At 38.2% G+C, this 26,569-nt stretch overlaps 1 protein-coding gene across 7 annotated transcripts in view; it reads left to right on the top strand.

Annotated features, from left to right (window-relative positions):
* The window catches only part of LNX2 (ligand of numb-protein X 2), an 86,791-nt gene that overhangs the window by 26,762 nt on the left and 33,460 nt on the right, over positions 1 to 26,569 (top strand). For 5 of the 7 annotated variants that reach the window (XM_036831201.1, XM_036831198.1, XM_036831197.1 and 2 more), the window contains one exon: positions 16,236 to 16,757. In XM_036831201.1, coding sequence (XP_036687096.1) covers positions 16,351 to 16,757 — 407 coding nt within the window. In that variant the 5' untranslated portion in view covers positions 16,236 to 16,350. Of the gene's footprint in view, positions 1 to 11,132; positions 11,241 to 16,235; positions 16,758 to 26,569 lie in introns of those variants that run through there. The other 2 variants (XM_036831200.1, XM_036831202.1) reach the window with 2 other exon arrangements.

Genomic DNA, 26,569 nt, shown 5'->3' with positions numbered 1-26,569 from the left:
TTTTGGATGGAATGTCCTAAAAATGTCAATTAAGTCCATCTTGTTTAATGTATCATTTAAAGCTTGTGTTTCCTTATTTATTTTCATTTTGGATGATCTGTCCATTGGTGAAAGTGGGGTGTTAAAAGTCCCCTACTATGATTGTGTTACTCTTGATTTCCCCTTTTATGGCTGTTGGCGTTTGACTTATGTATTGAGGCGCTCCTATGTTGGGTGCATAAATATTTACAATTGTTATATCTTCTTGGATTGAGTCCTTGATCATTATGTAGTGTCCTTCTTTGTGTCTTGTAATAGTCTTCATTTTAAAGTCTATTTTGTCTGATGTGAGAATTTTTACTCCAGCTTTCTTTTGATTTCCATTTGCATGGAATATCTTTTTCCATCCCCTCACTTTCAGTCTGTATGTGTCCCTAGGTCTGAAGTGGGTCTCTTGTAGACAGCATATATACGGGTCTTGTTTTTGTATCCATTCAGAAGACTATAGGCATTCTTAAGAGTGAAGACACATTTCTAAGGTGTTAGGATGAACTCTGAATATATAATATTTAGTACATCAAGGGAAATGATATAAGGTTCGAGTAATTGTGGGAAAATGTTGTTCTGCTTAATTTATTTTGTACTAGCTTATGTTGAACATCTATCCTAATTTATAGGTTTTTTTTCCTAAAGTGTTAAGGTTTGTGTTTGTGTCTATGTAATCGTTTATAGATTAATCCAGATTAAATCAGATTGTTTCTAGAACCAGAACAGTTTCTCATATTGGACTCCTAAGCAACGGATATTTTAAAGTAAAAAAGTCCTAACTCAGCTCTCTAAATTTGAAGTAGCAATGATATATAAATTTTGGAGGAGTAGAATGTGACTCTGTCAGATAGTAGCTGTTTTATGTATACAATTTAATTCTGAAATTTTAAGAAGTGTTCTTTCAACAAGACCATTAGGTTTTATGTTTTATTTAGATCTAGGATATAGGAACAGTTAAGAATTGTGAAATCTCTTGTTTTTTAGATTGTCCTCACTTAAGTATCTCAATATTAGTGATAAAACCACTGAAATATCTAATGATAATTATTACCACTTCTTAAGAGCTTCTCATAATAATTTATCTGTAGCTGGAGGCCCCTATCAGGACAACAAAGCACAATATTTAAGGATAGGTTCAAGAACTGTCAGTCTTTGAGAAACCTAACAAGAATCTACATCGTATATTTTAAAATAGATGTTGTTCAGGAAAATTTTCCAGAAGTAACCCTTTTCTACAGTATGATTTGAAGATAGTTTCCTCTTCCCATAATTCTCTCCTTATGTTGTATCTGAAAATGGTAAATCTCATAGGTAAGATTTACAGGTAAAACTAGCCTGTAAATTTGTAAAGTATAAAATGCTGTAAAAGTAAGTTTAGGCGATGAATGTTGACTCTACAAAGGACCATCAAAAGGATATAGATATAGGGCTTCCCTGGTGGCGCAGTGGTTGAGAGTCTGCCTGCCAATGCAGGGGACACGGGTTCGAGCCCTGGTCTGGGAAGATCCCACATGCCATGGAGCAACTAGGCCCGTGAGCCACAATTGCTGAGCCTGCACGTCTGGAGCCTGTGCTCCGCAACAGGAGAGGCCGCGATAGTGAGAGGCCCACGCACCGCGATGAAGAGTGGCCCCCACTTGCCGCAACTGGAGAAGAGCCCTCGCACAGAAACGAAGACCCAACACAGCCATAAATAAATAAATAAATAAATAAATAAATAAATAAATAAATAAATAAATAAAAATCTTCAAAAAAAAAAAAAAAAAAAAGGATATAGATATAATCCAGAGTAGGGGGTTCACCAACAAGTGAGCATCTGATTTCTTTCATCTTGTCCATTTGGCACTTATACGTCTCACAATAAATTTAAAAGTTGGCATTTTGGTCTATGAATGACCCACTTATGCACTTGGATAGAGTGATGGAAAAGACTGTTGAGTGAATGGGGAGGGACAGAGTAGGTGAAAGGAGGGGAAGTAAGGGAGAGACAGGAGGGAGCCATAGCAGGAAGATACTCTCCTGGTCACAGAAACTAGCTCACCGCTTTGGGGAACATCAAGGTATGCGGCTCGTGATCAAATGGTTTGGAGCAGCGTCCAGCTCAAGCACAGCGTGTGGGGTGTGGGGTGGGAATGATAGAGACAGACAGGTCCTGTTAAGAAGCCTGGTCTCTCTCCTAGAACCAGATTTTTCTTCTGGAGGGAAATGACAGAATCATAGTTGTTTGTTAAGAGATCACCTTTTGTGATGGAGAGGTGAAAGGACAGACAGGAGATAATCAAGAAGTAACAGGAACCTGAATTAGGACAGAGGCAGTGGGAATAAAAATTCTAGGGATAGAGTCAGGATTTGGTGAGGCAGGTGAAATTTGAGGAAATTTGTTCATTCATTCCTTCTTTGATTGTTGAGATTAACCACAAACTGTGTCAGACATGCTCCAAATGCTAAGGTTATAGAGATGAGGTTCGATTCTTGTCTTTTTTTTTTTTTTAATTTTTATTTTATATTGGAGCATAGTTGTTTAACAATGCTATGTTAGCTTTGGGTGTACAGCAAAGTGACTCAGTTTTATATATTCTTTTTCAAATTCTTTTCCCATTTAGGTTGTTACGGGATATTGAGCAGAGTTCCCTGTGCTATACAGTAGGTCCTTGTTGGTTATCTATTTTAAATATAGCAGTGTGTACATGTCTGATTCCTGTCTTTAAAGGGGTATTCAGTCTGCAGGGAAGACCCATGCAAACAAGTGATTGCTGACCACAGCAGTGAGGAACACATTGACTGTAATAATAACACAGTGATGTAAGGGACAGAATGAGTAATTATGTTTGGGTGGATCAGGAAGAGCTTCGTAGCCGCTGGCCATTAAATGGATGGGCGTTCTGCAGACCAGCAAGGTAGGAAAGGACGTTCCAGGCAGAGGGAAGAGCATGCTGAGGTCAGAAGTTGTAAGTAGTTTGGTTTAGCCAGAGCATGGAATGTGTAGAATTGTGTCAGGAAATGAAACTAAAGGAGCCAGATCTGGGAGACTTAAGTGCCAGCTTGAGACTTTGGCTTTCATTTTGTAGAAACACTTGAGGGCTACAGAAGAGTATTCAGCAGGGAAAATAATATCACTGGTGCTTGGATGCCAGTGTTGTAAAGGACAGACAGGAGAAGAAGATGGGAAAACCTTTTGAGTGATGGCTCAATGAGCAAGTATAATAAATAACGGAGTAGTGGTAGGGAGAGAGGAAAGAGGAAAGAGGAGTCATAAGTAACATATTCCGGAGGTAGAATCAATAGGAACCTGGTGACCGGGTGTGGAAAATGAGGCTCAGGGTGAGAGAGACACAGGATTCTCTGGCTCTAGTTATAGCATTCGGGGAGTATAGAAGGGCCATTAGCAACTACAGTAATAGGATCATTTAGAGGGCAGTAATGACATGGTTTTTGTCATTACGCTCATAAGTGTGAGTTAGATGTACTGGAATTAGGACAATTATTAACTACTGGGAGAGAAAGATCTATTCTCATACTGCATTCCAATCAGAATAGAGTGTAATCATTTTTTTTAAAAACTATGCAAATGAAGAATACAGAGGCAAATCTTCATCTCATCTTGTTATGGAGGAGGGGATAAGAGTAGTGGAAGAATTTTTAAAGGGAAAATGAATGTATTCAATTACATGAAAATTGACAACTTCTTTATGCCAGTAGACAACTAAAAGGCAAACAGGAGGAAAAGTAATTATAATAATGTGATAAAGGATTGTTATCATAATATATTAAGTTCATATCAATTAAGAAAAACACTACTATTCAGTAGGAAAAAAGTGAGGCCAAGGATCTAGAGGCACTTCACAAGAGTAAGGATAATAATCATAAATTTAATTTAGCTAGAACCAAAGAGATGCAAATTAAAGAAAAAATGAGATGTTATTTTTGTATTTTCAACTGTCAGATTTATAAATATTTAAAAAGAATAAAATTAACCAGGATTAGAACAGTTTGGGAGAAGTTAGCATACTAGCATTGCTAGTAGGAATCAAAATTTTGTTCACCGTTTTGGAGAGCAGTTTAATGAAGTGAATCAGAAGACTTTTTTTCACTTGGCCCAACAACTTAAATTTTTTAGAGTTTGCCTAAAGGAAAAAATTGGACAGCTATCACAAAAGAGTGGTAAATAGTATGAGAACCAGAGCAGAGTGGTATAATTAAGGCAAGGGAGCAAAGAGTTTCAAGGCAAGAGGAGTCAGTGATGTTGCAGAGAGATCAAGCAGGGTTTGGAACTGAGACGTGACCATTAGATTTGGCAGCCAGTCACGACGGCCATGACCACAGTAGAACCAGGTTCAGTGGCTGGTAGAGGTAGAAAGAAGCCCTTTTGGTCAGGAATCGGAGACTGCAAGCATGGTCTTATATTTCAGAAATATTGGAGGTGAAATGAAGGTGGGGGAAAGGGTAACAACTGTAGGAGAATATTTTGTTTTCTTTGTTGTTGAAACATGAACTTTTTTATGCGGAAGGGAAAAGGTTAGAGGTTAAAGAAAGATGAGATGAATGACAAAGGTTGCCAAAGGAATGGAATATTGAGCCCAAGTGGAGGAGAAATTAGCCTTGAGACAGCAGAGGGAGAGGTCTGATGCAAGAAGAAAGGAATTAAGGATGTGTATAGATGCAAATGATAAACTTGTACATCTTTGCCTTTGTTAAATGTTGGGGGGATCACTATTAGAGTCTCAATTCCTCCCAGAATACAAAATTTCCCCCTTCCCATATTGCATAATTTCTCAAAAGAATTGTTCATGCTCTAATTCCTGTCTCCTGAACTCTTTCCCAGGAAGCATTTGCTCTCACCAGTCCACCAAAACTCTGTGTCAAGGTCACTGGTGAGTGTCGTGTTGCTAAATCCAATGCTTAATTCTCAGTCCTAATCTTATTTCACTTGCCTGCCGGATCTGACACAGCTAATCATTCCCTCCTCGTTGAAATACTTTCTGTATTTGGTTTTTCCACACCACACTCTCCTGATCTGCTTCTTGCATGCTGACCACTCCTGCTCAGTTTGGTTCCTCCTGATCTCCCAGACCTTGTAATATTGAAATGCCCCAAGGCCCAGTCCTCAGCCCCCTTCTCTTCTACTTACACTCATCCGCTCTCCTTTGGTGATCTTTCCCAATCGAATGGCTTTCTATTCTATACACCAGTGCTTCCTGAATTTATATCATGAGCCCAGTCCTCTCCCTTGAACTGGACTTGTATACTTAGCTGCCTGCCTACTCCGTGTGTCTACTTAGACGTCTAATAGGCATTTCAAATATAACCTGTTTGAACTTGGCCATACCCACTAAACCTACTCTCTTACAGACTATCACACCTCAAATATATTAATTCTATCTTTCTAATTCAGGCTAAAAACCTTGGTGTCATCCTTGGCTTCTCCCACCACCAGCAGCCCGTGCACAGATTTTATTCATCAGCAAATCATACCAGTCTGCCTTCAAAATAGATGCAGAATTGAGTCACTATCTCAACTGTGTCCACCCTGGTTCAATCCACCATCATCTCTTGCTTATAATATTTCAGTAGGCTCTTGATTGCTTCTGCCTTTGACCCCTTAAGATTATTCTCAGTGTAGCAGCCAGAGCGATCCTGTTAGGATTCTTACACAGAGTAAACGCCAAAGTTCTATAGGGTTAGTTAGCCCCCGTTACTGGTCTGATCCATTTCCTTCTCTCTGCTTTTACATTTCATCCACACGGGCCTCCTGACTGTTCATTGAACATACCAGGCACGTTGTCAGCTCAGGGCCTTTATACTTATTATTTAATTTGTCTATAATAAACATTTTACACCAAATAACCGTGTGGATTTCTAGTTATGTCCTTTTGGCGTTAACTCAAGTGCCACCTTGATAGTGCGTTTTCCCCTGATCACCCTATTTAAAAAGCTAACCTCCCAGTATTTTATTTATTTTGTGTGTGTGTTGTCTATCTTCTCCCCCAGAATGTAAGCTTCACAAGGGGAGAGATTTTTGGTTTTGTTCAGGGCTGAACTCCTAGCCCTAGAACAGTGCCTGGCACATAGGAGATTCTCAGTAACACAGACGGATGGATGGATGGAAAAGAGGGAGGATAGGAGATTGAAAAGGAGGTCAGGTTTGAAGGTTAGGGAGATGAGTAATTAGTTTGCTCTTGAATATTTTGTTTGTAAAAGTTTCCTAGTGGAAATGTTAAAAAGGCAGGTAATAACTACATAACATGTAAAACCTGGGATTTTGTTTGACTCGGTTTCTGAAACATGGGAAACTAATATAATTTAGGGTGCATTGTTGATCATCCTAATGATTTAACATAGTACAGCCCCTTATAATTTCTGGCTTTATAGTACATTTTATTTCCTGTCATGTAACATAGGCATTTATATTTTAAAGGGTTTTTTTTTTATCTGTGATGTATCTGAATCTGGATAATGAGTTACATTATATGAGGATTTCTCTTTTAATTTTTCTCAGTATTAGAACTGTATTTAACTCAAACAACTCATTTTTAATAAATTAGAAGGACCTCTGGCAACACACTAGAATCATTCTGGTTAAATACCAAGGCTAACAAGGCTTTGGTCCCTACCCCTGACACTGTTGCCTGTTAGGCTGGTCTTGAGAAAGCACAAGGTCTGGCCATTCGGTGATGGTCCTTTGAGTCTGGTCCAGAGTCATTCTTGAGCTGATCATTTTTATATACATTAAATTATAACTGGGACAAATTGAGCATCTTAAATAATATCTGTTCTTTTAATTATCGGTGTCCCTAATTAGCTCGGAAAGCTGCAGCATTTAAATTTCTTATACCTTACTGATAGTTGCGATAAAGAAGTCTGGGAATCTTAATTATTAGTAATACCACCACCATAAAACCTTTCCTGACTGTGGTTTAGTTCCACTTCATTTATTTTATTGTGTGGGCTTGATCACGGAGTAGCAGTGTCCTGCTGATTTCTCTGCAGTTATTGAAGGAAGTAAGACTGAAAGGTTTGTTCTTTTTCTGTAGCTTTAGATGCTTCTTGAATGGAAAAATGTAAGTTTGAGTCTGGAGCAAAATCTGCCATCTAAAACATCTGTTTATACTACTGACAATTACCTATGCTTGCCTTTAAAAAAAAGCAGACAAACTAACCATATTAGTCCTTCAAATAGATGTAGCAGCATCTCCTAAATAGCACTTCAGGAGAACCAGTAAGAAAAGTAATTTTTGTCTTATAGCACTATAGTATCGTACGTTGTCCCACCGTAATAAAAATATGGAGATGTTCAGTTATATATCTAGCCCTCCTCTCTTGTCCATACACTTGTCTGCAAAAAGAGAAATTTTCAGGTCGGGAACTTAAAAGAGTGTCCAGTACTATGAAGATCAAACAAATGAACAAAATCAAAAAACAAAAAAGAAACACACAAAAACCTCCCCTGATAAGCTTTGGATTTAGATCATTTTTATAGTTAATACAATGCTGGATAATAGTAAAGAAAAATGTTTGTTCTGTTTTGGGGGAAAAAATGTGTGCTCAAAGCACATTTCTAGAATCATGGAATTGGGGGTCTGTAAGTAACTTTAGAGTTTATCTGGTTTGGCCCACTGGTCTGTAGGTTCAGAGAGTGGAGTCTAGAGTGGGGAAGGGCTGAGCTGGTTGCTGGTCTCAGAGCCAAGAATCAGACACAGGCCTCCCGTGACCAGTCTCGTGAAAGGAGCTCGGGCCACCGATTAGCCCAGCTGTCTGTTCTTATCTACATCGTCCTTTACAGTCATTAATCTAGTCGTAAGTTTGTGTTTTAATGCCTTGTGGTTTGTAAGAGGTTTTTCTGGCAGTGTAACATTTTTAGCTTCATAGTAATCCTGTGCCATAAGCAAGATACTATTTCTAACATGAGGAAATTGAGATTTATAAACTTCTAATTGCTATGCCGCGTTATGGTGTCACATTGCTAGTGAGTGCATGGCAGAGCCAAATTTTGAACCCACGGCCAGTGCTCTTTTTGATGCCCTTTACTTCCTTGGATAACTGGGAGTTAGCAGAGGGATTTTGATCCACAGTTATAGAAATTAGAAATTGAAAACACCTTGAAAATAAGAATTTATCAATCACTTGAAAACAAATGTTTTCTAAATTTACTGTGCAAGAAGTTAAATGTTTGAAAGGTTTCATCCTTTAGAAGAAAACATATTATTTATTTAAATCAGAACCCTTGCCTTTGAATGTCATATAAAGAAGTATTAAAATTATATCCAGCAGGTGAACATGGCATGCAATAAAACTAAACCAATGAAAACTACTTCCCCTCACAACCCACCCAGCATTGTTAATGTATTGTGCAACTCTTATGAATTTGTGACATTCTTTAAGATGTTAGAAATTGCCCCATCTCGGCTGGCTGATGAGGAGTGCTGCTGAGAAGAGGTCACGTGTTGTGGGAGTGTGTCTTTCCTGGAAGACCCCTTCCCACAGAAGCCTTTTCTTATTGGTGGAGGTCTGTCTGGGTATTTAGCTGTATGGAAATGTTTAGCATTCCATATGGTGTATTTCCTTTTTGAAATAGTTTTATATCAATTCTGGGGTTTTTTTTTTTTTTTAATTTATTTATTTTTGGCTGTGTTGGGTCTTCGTTTCTTTTTTTTTTTTTTAAGATTTTTTTGATGTGGACCATTTTTTAATTTATTTATTTATTTATTTTTGGCTGTGTTGGGTCTTCGTTTCTGTGCAAGGGCTTTCTCTAGTTGCGGCAAGCGGGGGCCACTCTTCATCGCGGTGCGCGGGCCTCTCACTATCGTGGCCTCTCTTGTTGCGGAGCACAGGCTCCAGACGCGCAGGCTCAGTAGTTGTGGCTCACGGGCCCAGTTGCTCCGCGGCATGTGGGATCTTCCCAGACCAGGGCTCAAACCCGTGTCCCCTGCATTGGCAGGCAGATTCTCAACCACTGCGCCACCAGGGAAGCCCCATCAATTCTCTTTTTAAATTACTATAAGGTAACATAATTTAGTATTATTTTTAGAAGTATAACTCTAGTATAACTCTCTGAGCCTGCAGAAATTGGGTAGGTAATCCACTTTGGTTTTTGCATTAAAAAAAAAAAGTTTTCATCATAGATTAGTGGTTCAAAATTAGAGAAACTAAAGTAGAAGGACATTTGAAATTTGTAAATTCTCTGCCAGCCACAATTTAACCTCCTTTTTATAAAATATTTTGGAGATTATTAAAGTTATCAAAAAACAATAACAGATGTCAGGACTAAAATGTAAATATAACATATCAGTAAATATTTTATTGTGTATAAAAAGATATAAAATCATGAGAATTTTGGAGCTAGATTTAAACTGTGTGTGTGTGTATGATGTGTGGTTTATTACTATTTAAGCAAAGCTGATAGTGTGTAGACAGGAAGCCTAGGCACCAGAATATCTATGTAATACCAGCACCTCGTAGACACTGGATAAACATGTGGTGAATGGAAATGAATTGTGTAGTGACCTAGTTACCCAGCTGGCATGGAGCTCAGAGCCTAAGTTTCATAGCTTCTAGCATTTTTTTGCTTAGCTTACTAATTTTCTAGATTATTAAATAGGGTACATCTAACTACAAGTAGCATCTTAAGAATTTTTAAATGGTTTTTCAGATATTTCTACTTGATAAAAAGGAATAGGCGACAAATTGCTAAGTGTGCTGAATTACACTTTTATGTAGACAGTGAGAGAATTATAAATAATAGATGTGGAATTGTTGGAAAACTGGTATTTGATCATTTTCCTCATGACATGCAATAGGAAATAAGTTTTGATTAATTTAAGAATAGAATTTATGTAAGGGTCTCATTTAATATGCTTAATATCCCTGTACAGTGAAATATCCAGATATGCTTCTTCAGTGGGAGAAGGCTCTGGAGAAAGAGCTTCATTCCAGGAAAGACAGATTCTTCCAGTATGGGCTCACTTCCACATTTTGCCTTTTTTAGTTTTTGTCTTTTTTAAAAGTCTAGTTGGTTACTGACTGGTACTTCTTCTTGTGGAAGAGGGGTGTCAGAACCCTTCAGTGCTCTGTACTACTTGTCCACGGGTGACCCAGGACCCTGTGTTTTCATTGGGTCCACAAGGTCAAAATTATTTTCCCAGTAACACTAAGACTTTACCTACCCTTTTCACCCTCATTCTCTCATGAGTGTTCAGTAGAGTTTTCCAGAGGAAACTTGACAATGTGATCTCACAAAAGGTTGAAAGCAGAAACAGATTTGAGACTCCAGATTTGGAAAATACATTCTACATCAACAATGCTTCTCTCCGCACTATATATATATATATATTTTTTTTTTTTTATTTTGGAAAAAGTTATTTTTCATAAAAATGTTAACATGTAATGGGTTTATCTTTTATTAACAAATAAATAAACATTTTAATTAATTTACTTAATTGCATTGTCATTTCAAGAATGTTATATACATGGAAAATATAATATGCAACCTTCTAGGATCGGCTTTCTCGCTCAGCATAATTGAGGTCCACCCAGGCTGGTGTGCACATCAGTAGTTCGTTCTTTTTTATTGCTGAGCCGTGTGGTGTGGATGTGCCATCATTTGTTTAACTGTTCACTTGTTGAAGGACAGTTGGGTTGTTTCTGGTTTGAGGCCATTACAAATAAAGCTGTACCGGTTTTTGTGCGAACATTTTTATTTCTTTGGGATAAATGCCGGGGAGTGCAGTTGCTGGATTGTATGGTAGTTTTTTTTTGTTTTTTGTTTTGTTTTTTTAAGAAACAGCCAAACTTGTCCAGGGTGGATAAAGGGATCCTTAGATGTAAAAGTTTGACAACCACTGCTTTATACAAAGGTAGCTATGAAAGCTGATATGTAACATATACAATAAGAAAGTTTTCTTGTGTTGACATCATTAAACAAAAAAAACCCTTTTTTTTCCCCTCAGACTTTTGAAGATTAAAGGAAGTAATATCTTATTCCTAGTTTGTCTATAATCATAGGGCAGGGTCCAGTATGTTGATTGCTTTGCAGTGCCACAAATTAATGTGCAAGGTTTTCTCATATATTTACGTAGTTATATAATACATCTCAGGACTCTTATACATTTCAGGTTCCAGTATGAGCCTGAGAACTTTTTTTTTTAATTTCACAATATGTGCCAAGACCTGAATACAAGAAATAAAGAAGATACTGTCTTTACCGTAACCTCCAAGAGGTAAGGAGACAGATAAGCAAGCACGCAAATGTGGTAACTGATGAGATGAAGGCGTGTGTAAAAAGCAGCAGGAACAGAAGGGAAAGAGGGGGCAAACCGGGAGCGGGAAGGAGGCTGATGGGATCTGACAGAGGGGGTGGAGGTGGAGCTAAGACTTAAGGCGTGAGTAGGATTTTGCTGGGATGCATGGGGAGAGGTATCCTCGGACTCAGCACTGATGTGTCAGAGGAACCAGAGATGATCCCCATCTAACCATACTTTGGTGGTAACCCTTAGCTCATCTTCTTTTATCTGGGGCTGGATCTCCTAGTTAGGGCCAGTGAGGACTCTTTCAGCCTGAGTCAAAAGTAACATTAAGAGAAATGATCTGAATAACATAGTTTGGGAGTGTGCAAATTAACTGTGAAAAACCGTAGCTCCTTCTGAGCGTCTTCAAGATGTAGCAGGATAGTCTTGTCTCATAGACCAGGAAAAGCAAGCATGTTAGTCATAACTGGAGTTAGGTAGTAAACAGTCTTATATAACTCCCTCTCCACTGCACTGATTATCTTTCAAGATGTTATCTTAAATGTGTTGTAATATTCCCAGCCAATTTATTTATTTTTTAAATGAGAGAAAGTATGAGACAACTGATTATTTACCTATCTATCTATCTATTTTGGCTGCGCCACGCGACTCAGAGGATCTTAGTCCCCAGATCAGGGATCGAACCCCGGGCCCTCGGTGGTGAAAGTGCAGAGTCCTAACCACTGGACCACCAGGGAATTCCCTCCCAGCCGATTTGATAGCATCCATCTGTTTACCGTTCCTGTTACATTACTGTTATATTAGCTACACGGATAATATAGCTTGTAAAGATACACATAATGCTACATTTTATCTTTATATTTTGGAAAATATTTAAGACTATTATTTAACTTGTATTTTAGTATTTCAAATTGTGTTAATAGAATGTCTGAAATCAAAATTAAACATGAGGGCTTCCCTGGTGGCGCAGTGGTTGAGAATCTGCCTGCCAATGCAGGGGACACGGGTTCGAGCCCTGGTCTGGGAAGATCCCACATGCCGTGGAGCAGCTAAGCCTGTGCACCACAACTACTGAGCCTGCGCGTCTGGAGCCTGTGCTCCGCAACAAGAGAGGCCGCGATAGTGAGAGGCCCACGCACCGCGATGAAGAGTGGCCCCACTTGCCGCAATTAGAGAAAGCCCTCGCACAGAAACGAAGACCCAACACAGCCATAAATAAATAAAATAAATAAATAAATAAAATTAAAAAAAAAATTAAACATGGGTATATCCTCCTGTGTACATGAATGTATTTCTGGCCACCTAACTTTGGTCACCCAGTTGGTCATTCAGCATTTATTGAGCTTCTCCCCTGCTGGAGGTCCACCTCTTAAGGAGCTCACAGCTTCCGGGGAGGGACAGTAGTGTAAGAAGCCTTGTGAGCCGTTAGGAGTGGGCTTGCTCACAAAGTGGAAATCAAGTCACCTGCCGGAGCTGGGAGGAGAGGAGTGGGCTTGGGGATTGGAAAACAGGCGCAGACTGCCTTCGTCTTTAAAAAATCCATACGCTCAGGCTTTCATGAAACACCGTTCCTCTTTCCTATAATTACTTAATTTACTATCGGGTTATTTTGAAACAAGAAAGAACTGGATTTATCTTCCTTCTCTCTTACTGAGTAATTATAAGTTGTGCAGCTTTGGGCAAATCATAAAATCTGTCTGAACATTTGTTTCTTTATCTTTAGTAATAGTAGTAATAGCTAACATTTATTCAGCACCTGTTAATGTGCCTGTTTATTCTCTGTATCACCCCTCTGAGATCGGCACTGTTACTACCCCCATTTTACACGTGAGGAGGAAACAGCCACAGAGAAATTCAGTCAGGCCACAGGGCTGGTAAGTGACTGAACAAGAACTTGAACCCTCACAGACTGGCTCCAGGGTGTGTGCTCTTAACTACTTAGGCTGTATGGTCTTGAAACTGTTTAATCAATATTTATATGCACGTGTTAGTGATCTACCCGTGATAAATTTTCATTTAATGTTTGTGTCATGGTAACAGGCATTTCGGGGCTGTTGATAATGCGGTTGTTATTTGGTATTTTAAATGGGAACGTGTTCTTCTTCCTCATGAAAATATTTTGTGATAGGAAAATAATCAAAGTTATTTAGAGATTCAGAAAATAACTAAAATATAATAGTCTTAAGAGAAATGCTTCCTTAGTCATTATGTGGGAGGCCAGAATTGCAGTGTATATTCTTGAGAAAAAAATTAGGATAAATACTATCACAAACAAAGAAGAGCAAGGGATATATGAATTTTCTTGCTAGTTGAGTAGGAAACAAGAGTCTGTGGACATTCTGTATTAAAATACCTAGAGGTTGAAGTGGTCCATTTGCCTGAGGTAAATGATGTTTATCTCCATAATCTCACATACCTTGGACTGACAAAAGCTATGGTGCTCAGAGAGTGTAAGCCCCATGAGTTACAAAGTACAGGAAGTGTCTGCTGTCTTAATGCTGTACTGATAGTTTAGATCACAAGCTGCTATTACTATTTTATTAAGTTGTTTTTAAAAACACAGTTTATATGACTCAGCCATGCCATCTGAATCTTGTCCCACCCCCTCATAATTCATGGTAGTTCTTGTTAAATCTCTTAAAATGTTAATATTGTTTTTCTGATAAATACTCCAAGTAAATAAAATAGCAAATATATATATACATATATATATATGATCAGAAGAGAATTTTATCACTGAAACAAATGCTAGCAGCATTAACATGGTGTCTGCCCTTTCTGATCTGGTACAGGACCCCAGTTTCAGAATCCCCCCGCTCTGAGTTCATTTTCTTGCCTCAGATGTTTCACCGGCTCTCATTCCCGAATGTGCCGTGCACACTCAGGACGTGAAGAGGCCCTTGTCCGTGTTGCTCTCTCGCCAGGGCTTCCCGTCACAGCCCAGCAGCCGTGTTGTGTCCCCTCTTGAAAGTATTTCTGGCTACAAAGCCAAACTGAGTTAGATGCCAGCTCTCCTCCTCTTTCTCTGCATTCACACAGCATCCGGTGCACAACTTTCTTAGAATATTTAGTTCATTGAGTTTTCACAATGGGCATTCTTTTTTTTTTCTTTTTTTTTTATTGGAGTATAGTTGATTTACGATGTTGTGTTAGTTTCAGGAGAAAATGTTTGCAAATAAAGCAACTGACAAGGGATTAATCTCTAAAATATACAAACAGCTCATGCAGCTCAGTATCAAAAAAACAAACAACCCAAGCAAAAAATGGGTCAAAGACCTAAATAGACATTTCTTCAAAGACAGACAGATGGCCAAAAAGCACATGAAAAGATGCTCAACATCACTAATTATCAGGGAAATGCAAATCAAAACTACAATGAGGTATCACCTTACACGTTCAGAATGGCCATCATCAAAAAATCTACAAACAATAAATGCTGCAGAGGGTGTGGAGAAAAGGGAATGCTCTTGCACTGTTGGCGGGAATATAAATTGATACAGCCACTATGGAGAACAGTATGGAGGTTCCTTAAAAAGCTAAAAATAGAACTACCATATGACCCAATGATGGGCTCTCTTAACTGTCCTCTCCCCACCTCCTTTATCTCCCTGTTCAGTGTTTGGCACATACCAGAGACTGTAAATATTCAGAATGAACATAGCTGCTGCCTTTGGAGGTGATTTTTTAACCCCTGGTGCTGCAGCAGCAGGAGGTATGGAAACCGTTATGTGAGGGGAGCATTCCTTGCTAGCCCTGCACCAAACTGGAACAGGCTGCTGTCTTAGAGGAGGCACGCGCGCGCGCACACACACACACACACACACACACACACACGTGCACTCTGCTGCTCTGAGTAAGCCAGAAGCAATGGGAGTGTGGAATAATGTGAGCTGGGATGGACATTTATAACATGCCTTATCTGTTTAATTGAATTATAGTGGGTTTCTTTTTTTTTTATTGAGAATACTTTTTATTATACAGGTTTCATATACACAATTATTTAGGGAGCATTTATAGGCAAGGAGTTCAATTCCAAAACTCCATTTTCACCCACACACACTGTACTTCACACTCATCTTCAGGGTCAGCCCAACAGGAATAAGCTAAGACAAAGTTATTGCTTTGTGAACAGACAGCTTCAATTAAATAAGAGTCTTCCAGAGTCGAGAACAGCGCTCAGGATCCTCTTGACTCTTAATACCCTGATGTACATATGAATAAAGCCTAAAGATGTGTCTTAGATTACCCTGCCACCTTTAAAAGTTAATATTAAAATTGAATCAGTGGGTTTTTTCTCTTAATGGCATAAAATAGTATTGAAGTTTGTGGAGTTTGCAGAGATGTTATTTATATATGCTGTGCAGATCTATCTTTCTGCAATCTGTATTATAGAGAGAGAATATTCAAGTCATACATATATATTTTGAAATCCAGTTTCTCCCAAACAGTATAGAGCAAAGGTCATTTTTTTAAGACACTGAATTATCCTTGAGACTACATTTCAAAGACACAGTCTTTGGGATGGCACTATAAATGTGTAACATCAGTCAGAAGCAGGGAACCATGACTGGGATGGCAAATGCAAATGTATTGCATTATATACCTCAAATTGCATTATTAGCATACTACGTAGATTAACTGGCGTTGAAACTACCATTAAGCAGTGAAGTATTGGGGGATTTCAGTCAGTAGAACAAATTGTTTCCTGTGTCACACCACATATTAATATGACATCTTTGCTTTTAATCCTAAGTTCTTTTTTCACCAAGAACTTGGCAAGGTAAGTCATCCTTAGCCAACAAGCAAATCAGTTAATGTCATTTTTATGTTTTTACGACTAATTTATTCCCTGATGTAAATTTTAATTTTTTACTAAAAAAGTCAACATAGTAATATTATGTTGATTCTTTTAGCCTATGTTGATTGATAGTAATTACTTTTCTGGTTGTTTTGTTTTGTTTTGTCTAGTCTAGAAAAACAGACCTGGGTTTTAGTCAAATACATCACTGTCTTTTAAAAGAAATCAAACCTTTAATGGAAGTCTAATGTATGAAGATACAGAAACTGCTTCCGTTGATTCAAAATGGGAACGACAAACGATGAGATGGTGCCTGTGGAGCAGACCTCCTCCTCCTCCTTCAATCCTCTGTGTTTTGAATGCGGCCAGCAGCACTGGACACGAGAAAACCACTTATACAACTACCAGGACGAAGTGGATGACGACCTGGTCTGCCACATTTGCCTTCAGCCTCTGCTGCAGCCACTAGACACCCCCTGTGGACATACCTTCTGCTGCAAGTGCCTCAGAAACTTCCTGCAAGAGAAGGATTTCTGTCCATTGGACCGGAAGAGACTCCACTTTAAGTTGTGTAAGAAGTCTAGCATTCTAGTTCATAAACTTCTGGACAAATTATTAGTTTTATGTCCGTTCTCTTCAGTGTGCCAAGATGTAGTGCAGCGCTGCGACCTGGAGGCACATCTTAAAAACAGGTGAGAGAGAGAGAGAGAAGCGACTCTAGGCTATAAAGAGGTGGCTCAAACAAATAAACCCGATACAAATGCCAAGGCATCAGTAAGTAAACAGACAAATCCCGCACAGGAGATACAACAAACAAGTTGCATGCAACCGTCATTTAATATTATTATTTATCAAAAACATGCATGTAAAAACTACAGTCAGGAAGTACCGCTTTACACTTAATCAATGTGAGGTTGTTATAGTCACATGGTAGCAGGATATAATGATAGACTCTTTTTGCAAGGCAGTTTCTCAGTTTGTTTCAAAAACTGTAAATGTCAGTATCCTCTTATCTAGCTTATTATCCTAAGGAAATAGTCCAAAAGAAGGGAAAATTGTATATAAAGATGTTTGCTGCAACATTGTGCAGAGTTCAGTAAACTGGGGTCAATCTGATTACTTAACAGTAGGGGAAAGGTTAAAAATACAATAGTACATCAGTGCATCGGGATATCATGCAGCTGTTAAAAATTATAATACTGTTGCAACATGGAAATGGGTACAGGCACACCTCAGAGATGTTGCAGGTTCGGTTCCAGACCACCGCAGTAAAGTGAATATCAAATAGCGCAATACAGCAGGTCACACGAATTTTTTGGTTTCCCGGTGCATATGAAAGTTCTGTTTACGCTGTACTGTAGTCTAGTAAGGGTGCGATAGCATTAGGTCTAAAAATTTACATATCTTGATTGAAAAATACTTTATTGCTAGGAAATGCTAACCATCATCTGATGACACACAGGGTTGCCACAAACCTTCAATTTGTAAACAATGCAGTCTGTGAAGGGCAATAAAGGGAAGCGCAATAAAATGAGGTCTGCCTGTATCTGTGATTTTATTCGCTAAGATCTTGTAAAATTCTGTGTTCAAGAAATTGACTGAACAAGAACTAGGGGTTGGAAACTTTAAAACATTTAGTGGGGATTTTTATTCTACTGACAAAAGCTTTTTAAAAGGTTAAGTAATCTATTTGGCTGATTGTTTAGTGAGTTTTATCGTTTGACTTTGATAAAAGACTTGATCTTTAAAATTGTTTCTACCCTTAAGAAGGGTTAAAATTCATCTCTTTTGGAGATAGAATCACATAAAATGACCAAAATAAATGTGTTGATTTCTAAATTTTATAGGTCACTTGTGCAGTGTAAATCTGCAGTAATCTTGATTGCTGTGAAAAACAATGCTTAGCACAATATATTGGACTTAGAAATAATAGTATAAGTCTGGTATAGAACAGCTTGTCATTATACGCACACATGAAATCATGAATTGAATCTAATCTTATCCCCTCACTTTACGAATCAGGAAACTGAGTCACAAAGATTTGGAGATAGGTAATGGCATGGTTAGACTTAAACTTCAGTATTCCTGCTTACCGTTCTAACATAACATGCTGACCTTACCCAGGGTGAATCATGTTCTCTGCTGTTATGTGGTAGTAAAAGTTTCATATACACGCGAGTATACGTGTTCATTCTGTTCCTAAATATCAGTGTTATAAAGTGAGTGTACTCATTAGAAATCATTTAGATTTATGAGATAGAATGAGATGTTATTAAAATGTCAGAAACGTGAAGATTTATAGAGAAATTATCTTAGGAATATTTACTTAACTAAAATACATATAAGAACTTAATATGTAGTCGAAGTATCAGTAGTATTTTCTATCAAGCTGTTTATGTTGATGATATAAAAACTTGGGAATTGCAGACTATCCCTTCATTTATAGTTTGATAAAAGCTAAGCAATTATGTCCAGTTGAAAGTTGTATTTTCCAAGTGTGCTTATTAATATTTGAGCTACTAATTTAATCATTTCCAAAGTGTCTTAGGCCTGTGTTGTGAAAGATACATTGAAAAAGGTGAATGATTTGAAAAGGTGAGGTGACTTGCTTGGTGTAAGCAGCTAAGAGTGACTATTGATTATAAAGATTAGAAAGTTGACACTCATCTAATGTTTGTTCAATTTAATTGTTAATGTATGTTCTGGTTATCTATTGCTGAGAAACCAACCACTCCAAATATAGTGACATAAAACAGTGAGTGCTTGATTCTGCTCATGGATTCTGTGAGTCAGGGATTCAGACAGGGCACAGCAGGGGTGGCTCATCTCTGTTCTGTCCAATCTGGGCCACAGCTGGCAAGAACGAAAGCCCAGGACTGCAGCAATTGCAACTGAAGAATTTACTTCCAAGACGGCAGCTTCATTCACATGTCTGGCACCTTGATGGAGGTCCACTAGAGGCATGGGCTCAGCCAGGACTTGTCCACAGGAGAGCCTATGGGTGGCCTCTCCAGCACAGTGGCCTCAGGGTATTTTAAGTTCTTACATGGGTTCCAGTAAATAAGGCAAGAAGCTGCATGGCCTTGTATGCTCTAGCCTTAAAGTCACATAGCATCCCTTATGCTATAGTCACATAACTGCCCAGATTCAAGGGGAGGGGAACTAAGCTTTACTTTGTGGGAAGAGGACAAAAATTTGTAGCCAGGTAAAAGCAACACAAACTAGCAATAAGAGTGATGTCATGAGACAGAGAATTACGATTATTTTAATTATTAGTAGAAATACAGCATTAGGAATAGTTTGTTAAATCTGGTAATTTTGAGTTTAAATTACCTTCCCTATTTGAACTTAAGAAATCTGCTTCAGTATGAGAACAGCTGACGTTTTCTCCTATGGCTAAAAGTAAAACATTTATGAAAGATGACTGTGTTTTAAAATAAAATGACTAGTTATTAACTGATTATATATTAGGAAGACAATGAAGAATTTTAAAAGATGTGGGAAAGTGCTCATCTCTGAAAGGAGAACTAAAGCCCTTAAGAAATATTCTATATATTGTATGACTCCTGGAACATTGTAGTAATTGCTTTCAGAAATTTTGCCAAGCAGCATCAACTATAAAGCATTCCTCCTCCCTCTCTACCCCTCATCCCTGCCTCATCCTCAGCAATCTAACATCTTATGCTAATTATAAGTGATAATTTGGGGTTTTTTTTTTTTTTGTCGTTGTTGTTAAATTGAGCATTTGTGCCCTGGTTTATGGCAAAATTCAGAACCATTTTTCTTTTCCTCTTAAAACTTAGAGTTTAACAGTATTCTAAAAAGTTTGTACAATATAGAGAAAACCTTTAAAGAAGTCTTTTTCTATGCTGAGAGCTTTTCTAGTTCATCAAATGGTTTTGAAGCCTTTAAGGGTCAGGGTAGGCTGAGACAAGATTGCTCTTTCAAATTCACATTTTAACTTGGAGAGAAGTTTGTGTTTGACACATTCTCACCAGCATTTTTTTCTCCTATATAATGTAAAAAGCAGATATATATTTGTAAATCATGTATCTGGTAAGAGTCTAGTATCCAGAATATATAAAGAATTCCTACAACTCAACAAAAAGTCAAGTAATCCAATTTAGGTGGTCAAAGGATTTGGATAGATATTTCTCCAAAGAAGATATTTAAATGGCCCGTAAGCACATGAACAAATGCTTAACATCATTAGTCCATTTTTAAAATGGAGTGTTTGTCTTTTTGTAAGTTGTAAGCAGTCTCTATATATTCTGACCCTTATTAAATATATGATTTGCAAATGTTTTTTCTTGTTCTATCAGTTGTCTTTTCATTTTCTTGTGCCCTTTGAAGGACAAACAAATTTAATTTTTATGAAGTCCATTTTATCTATTTTTTTCTTTGCTTGTGCTTTTGGTGTCATAGCTAAAAAACCACTGCCTAATCCAAGGTCATGAAGCTTTACATCTATGTTTCCTTCTAAGACCTTTATGCTTTTACCTCTTACATTTGGGTCTTTGATCCATTTTGAATTAATTGTTATTGGAGAACATGTGTACAATTTAATACTTTAAATTTTATTGAGGCTTTAAAAAATATTAATTAATTAATTAATGATTTTGGCCATGCCGAGTGGAATGCGGGTTCTTAGTTCCCAGACCAGGGATGGAACCCGGGCCCCCTGCAGTGGAAGCACAGAGTCCTAACCACTGGACCGCCAGGGAAGTCAGTCACTACTGAGGCTTTTTTTTAATGGCCTAGCACACAGTCTATCTTGGAAAATACTCCATTTTGTACACAAGAAGAATGCGTGTTCTGCTATTGATGGGTGGAATGTTCTATAGATTTCTGTTAGGTCTAGTTGATTTATAATATTGTTAAAAGTCTCTTTTCTTGTCCTTATGTCTAGTTGTTCTATCCATTATTGAAAGTGGGATATTGAAGGCTTAGACTATTAGTTTTGAATTGTCTATTCTCCCTCTAATTCTGTCATTTTTGGCTTCATGTACTTTGAGGGCCTGCTGTTAATTGTGTTTATGTTTATAATTGTTATAGTTTTGTGGTAAATCAAACCTTTTCATTATGGTAGAATGTCCTTTGTCACTAGAAACAATTTTTGTCTTCAGATCTATTTGTCTGAAATTAGTATACCCATTCAGCTCTCTTTATGTTAATGTTTGCATAGTATATCTTTTTCCTCTCCTTTTAATTTTGACCTATTGGTGTCTTTGAAATGTGTCTCTTGTAGACAGCATATAGTTGGATCCTGTTTGTCTTTTTCATCCATTCTGCCAATCACTGGCTTTTGACTGGAGTGTTTAATTCATTTATATTTGATGTACTTACTGATAAGGTAGAATTTATGTCTGCCATTTTGTTATTTGTTTCCATATGTCATTTCTTTTTTGTTTCTCTAAAGGTTAATCCATTTCTTCCCTTTTTTTCTTTTTTTGTTAAATAGATATTTTCAAGTATGCCATTTTAATTCCTTTGTCATTTCTGTTCATATCTATTTTTTGAATTATTTTCTTAGTAGTTGCCTTGGGGATTGCAAGTAACATATTAATTTTCAACAGTCTAGTTCAGATTAATACTGACTTGATTTCACCAGTACACACAAAATTAGCTCATATATACCTTCATTCCTTTCCACATCCTTTGTGGTGTTATTGTTATACAAATTACATCTTTACGCATTACATGCCCATCTAAACAGAATTATAATTATTGCTTTGCGCAGGGTTGTCTTTTAAACCAAATAGGACCAAAAAGGAGTTATAAACCAAAAAGCACTTTAATGCTGTCTTATATTTATCTATGTAGTTACCTTTACCAGTGGTCTTTATTTCTTTATGTGGATTTGAGTTACTGTCTAAGGTCCTTTCATATCAGCCTACAGGATTTCTTTTAGTATTTCTTATAGGGCAAGTCTGCTAGCAACAGACTCTTTGTTTTCATTTATCTGGGAATGTCTTAATTTCTCCTGTTTTTGAAGGATAGTTTTGCTAGATATAGACTTCTTGGTTGACAGTCTTTTTTCAGCACTCTGAGTATATGCTATCCACAGCCTCCTGTTCTCCATAGCTTCTGAAGAGAAGTCAGGCGGCAGTCTTACTGAGGGTCACTTCTTTGTGATGAGGTTCTTCACTCTTGCTGTTTTCAGCATTCATCAAACTTGAAAAGATTTTGGTCAGTATGTCTTCAAATATTCTTTCTGCCCTAATGTCTCTGTCTCCTTATGGGACTCCCATTCTGCATATGTTAATACTCTTGATGGTGTCTCACAGGACCTAGAGGCTTTATCCTTTCTGTTCATTCTTTTTCTTTCTATTCCTCAGACTGGATAATCTCAGTTGACCTACCTTTAAGTTCACTGATTCTTTCTTTTACCTGTTCAAATCTCCTGTGAATTCTTCTAGTGAATTCTTCATTTCATTTATTGTACTTATAATAAATGTACTTATTGTACTTATTTTTAAATCCAGAATGTTTATTTGGCTCTTTAATATAACTTATATTTCTTTATTGGTATTTTTATTTGATGAGATATCATTCTCATATTTTCCTTTAGTTCTTTAGACATGGAGTCCTCTGTTCTTTGAACATATTTATAATACTCGATTTAAGTCATTGTCTCGTAAGGCCAATGTCTGGGCTTCCTCAGGGACAGTTTCTGTTAACTCCTTTTTTTCCCATGTATGGGCCATACTTACTTATTTCTTTGCATGTCTCTTAATTTTGTATTGAATACTGGACATTTTAAATAATGTGGCAAGTCTGGAAGTCAGATTCTTCTTTCTCTTCAGGATTTATTATTGCTGTTTGTTCCTGTTTGTTCAGTGATTTTTCTAATCAGCTGATGATTGAACAGAGAATTTCTTAAATGCCTGTAACCAGTGAATCTCCCACTCTTCCCAAGGGGCTCTGTGCGCACGGTGGGCACACCTTCAGCACTCAGGCAGTCGGCAGCTCCTCCTTAGCCTTCGTTTCCTGCCTTCCCATAGCTTCCGTGTTAGCCAGGAGTGAGAGTTTAGGGCCTTCTCAGTTCTTTCTTGTGCATGCATGTAGCCCTGGACATTTCATTCCCTAGCTTTTCCTTTTAAACTTTTTGATTAGCCTTTTGTTTGTCTACCTCAGGCAGCCACAGTCTTATACGATTGCCTTTTTTTTTTTTCCCCCCAACAAATGCCTTTGCACTGGGTGAGCCCCAAGTCAGGTCAGATAAAGACAGCCTTGCGAGTGAGGTCTTCCAGGGAACCAACAGGTCAGTTAATGACAGTTCTCTACAAATGGGGCTTTGCAGGTGCTCCAGTCTGCTCCTCCCGCGGCTGCCAGACTCCTGATTCCACTGTGACTGTGGGCCATGGCTATCCCAGGCTACTGGGGGAGGTGGGGATGGGAATAGGGCAAGTTCAAATGCTACGAGCTCACTGGTCTACTAAGACTCAGCCATTTTTCTCAAATAAATGCACTCCGGATTGCTACAGAACCTTGGCTTATTTCCAGAGCTCAGAAATTTTTCTGACAATTTTTGCCAGTGTTCGCATTGCTTTGTGGAAGAGAGGCTTTTCAGATACCCTTAATCTAACATTTTCACTGATATCACTTAAGGTGATGTTTGCATATTGTAATCCGTAACTCTATTTATCATTTTTCTTGGTTCTAAGATGCTCACGCTCTTTGAGTTGCATTAAGTACCTGGCATTGTGTTGGCACTTGTGCCCCATTTGATTTTACCTCTACTATTACTGCTGCCACCACCACCACTAAGCCTACCTAGTACTGCTACCAGTAATACAGTTTGCTCTGTTACACTGTGTGTTTCCTAATGTGAATCATCGTTATTCAGGGAATGATGCCACCATGCCATAAATCAAGCTAGTTTATATGTGATTTTCCTCCATAAGGAGAGCCAGAATAGTGGAATGAAATTATAAGCTTCAGCAGGAGAGGAAAAGTCCCTCAGTTTGGCTGTAGCTGCTGCAAGAGCCTTTGGGCTTTATTTAGGAAAAATGTAAAGACACACCTGCATGTAGAGAAGCCTGCCTGGGGGGGGCACAGCCCTCAGCCTGTGGCAGGTCACACTGCCTCCAGTGCCCTTGTTAAGGGCAGCCCACTGTCTCAGGGCTCCACTTCCACCTGCATCGTCTGAGCCCATGCCTACCCTGATCTCATTCAGTGGTGCAGGCACTTCTTTTCTGCTGCTTTTAATCATGTGTAATAGCCTCCAAACTAGCCTCCTGCTACACTCAGTTACCTGCTGGAATGATCCCAGTTATATCCCCCTATGCCAATTGCGGTTTGTGTTGTTATTGTTAAATGCTCCATTTAAAAAGATGCACAGGTTTTTGTTGCTGTTTGTGATTTCCGTTTGTGTTTTCATGATCACCAAAGCCTTTCTCACGCTAACATTCTATGACTGTGTTTCTAGCTACAAGTTTGTGGAACAAATTCAGTTTATGTTTTCTTGAGGCCTAGGAAAAGAACCCCATAAGTTTAGTATGATCCAGTGTGAAGAGCAGGCACCTTTAAATCAGATCTGAGTTGGCTTGAATTTTGGCTCCATAACTTAATAGCTGTGTGATGCTGGCGTAGTGAGTTGTTTTAACTTTCCCATTTGTGAAATGGGGATGATAGAGCAGTTGTGAGGATTCAGTGAAATACTGTACATAAAGTCTACACAGTGACTGGCCCTAATTAGACACCCAGCAAATTCTGGTTTCTTCCTTTCTCTTTCAGTTCCAAATGTTTACAAATTTGAGGGATGCTGGCTGTGGGCTGTCTGTGGTCAGGAGCTTTTCTCTGTCCAAGCCTGCTCTGATCTACTCATTCCCTATTCACCTTTTGTTTAAAAATTAGTTTTATTGACATATATTTTACCTACCATAAACTTCACCTATTTTTAAAGTATACAATTCAGTGGTTTTTAGTATATTCACAGAATTGTGTAACCATCATCACAATCTAATTTTTTTTTTTAATAAATTTATTTATGTATGTATTTATTTATTTATTTAGGCTGCGTTGGGTCTTCGTTGCTGCGTGCGGGCTTTCTCTAGTTGTGGCGAGCGGGGGCTACTGTTCGTTGTAGGTTGCAGAGCACGGGCTCTAGGCGTGCGAGCTCAGTAGTTGTGGCTTGCGGCCTCTAGAGCACAGGCTCAGTAGTTGTGGTGCACGGGCTTAGTTGCTCCGTGGCATGTGGGATCTTCCCAGACCAGGGATCAAACCCGTGTCCCCTGCATTGGCAGGTGGATTCTTAACCACTGCACCACGAGGGAAGTCCCCACAATCTAATTTTTAGAACATTTCAACACCCCACAAAGAAGCCCTGTACCCATTAGCAGCCATTCTCCATCCCCAGATGCCCCAGTGTTGAGTGGTCTAGCCCGGTCCTCTTTCCGCGTAAGCTCTGTAAGTTTTGGTGTGCAGTTTTGTGGAATGCATGTATTTTGTTAACAGAACTGCTTGTGTTACAGTCTGGGCTTTTGCCCTCATCACTGAAAGTGTTCTTTCTAAGGTCACCATGACCTTTTAATTTCCAAATCAAACCAGTGCTTTGGCCCTTATCTTATTTGCCCCCTTTATGGCATTTGCACAGTTGGCCGCTTTTTCTTTGTTGACACTGTTGTCTGGTTGTTCTATCTCAGTCTACTCAGCTGCTCCATCATGTTTAAACATGGGTGTTCCCGAAGGTTCCCTCTGTAACCTTCCTCTATTCCTGGGTAGGATTGTTCTTCCATATTTTTACATAGTATCATTTTTAATATCTTTAATTCCTGTTAACGAGTTGCTGCCCTACTGGAAACATAAGTATACCTGTTTCTTCACCTCTCTAACAATCTTAAGTTTTGCTTTTTAAATTTGTTTTTCCATGTTTAATAACTATATCTTAGCCTTTATGGTTATTTAGTTTGTAGGATTTTTTTAGTTGTTTGTTAGGCTAATTCCCAGGTGTTCACACTGTTTGTATTTCCTCTTCAATTCCTGTTCCTAGTGCTTTTATTCCATTAAAGACTAGCTATTGGCCGTGTAGATACTTGTGTATGATACATATTTTGAGAACTAAATCATTACCTGTCTTCTTAGTCAAAAGTATTTTTTCTGATTCAGTTTTTAGTGTCAATTCTTTGTTGAATAAAATATTTTAAAATGCATTTCTAATTAAATATGCTTACTTGACAAAAGTAATTTTTTCAGTGACATAAGTTTCAAACATAGTTGCCAGGCCCTTGCAGAAACACTCCCTGGAAGAAAATAAGTGGACCCCCTTCTTAGCAAGGTGAAGAGAAAGCATGTCCGGAGAGAGTGTTGAATAAAGAAATTTCATAATGATCCTTTTCAAGAACTTGAAATCCAGGACCTAAAATAAATCTTCAGTTCATGAGGGAAATTTTATTACTCTTATCATTAAGGAATAGCTTTCAATTTTAATTGAATTCTGTCCTTAATTTTGATTGAAATTTTAGATTTTTAAGAATACTGTTATTGAATGAAGGTCTGCAGC

Source organism: Balaenoptera musculus, chromosome 18, assembly GCF_009873245.2.
Source record: "Balaenoptera musculus isolate JJ_BM4_2016_0621 chromosome 18, mBalMus1.pri.v3, whole genome shotgun sequence".
Lineage (NCBI taxonomy): Eukaryota > Metazoa > Chordata > Mammalia > Artiodactyla > Balaenopteridae > Balaenoptera > Balaenoptera musculus.
This window is presented reverse-complemented; position numbering and strand designations above follow the sequence as displayed.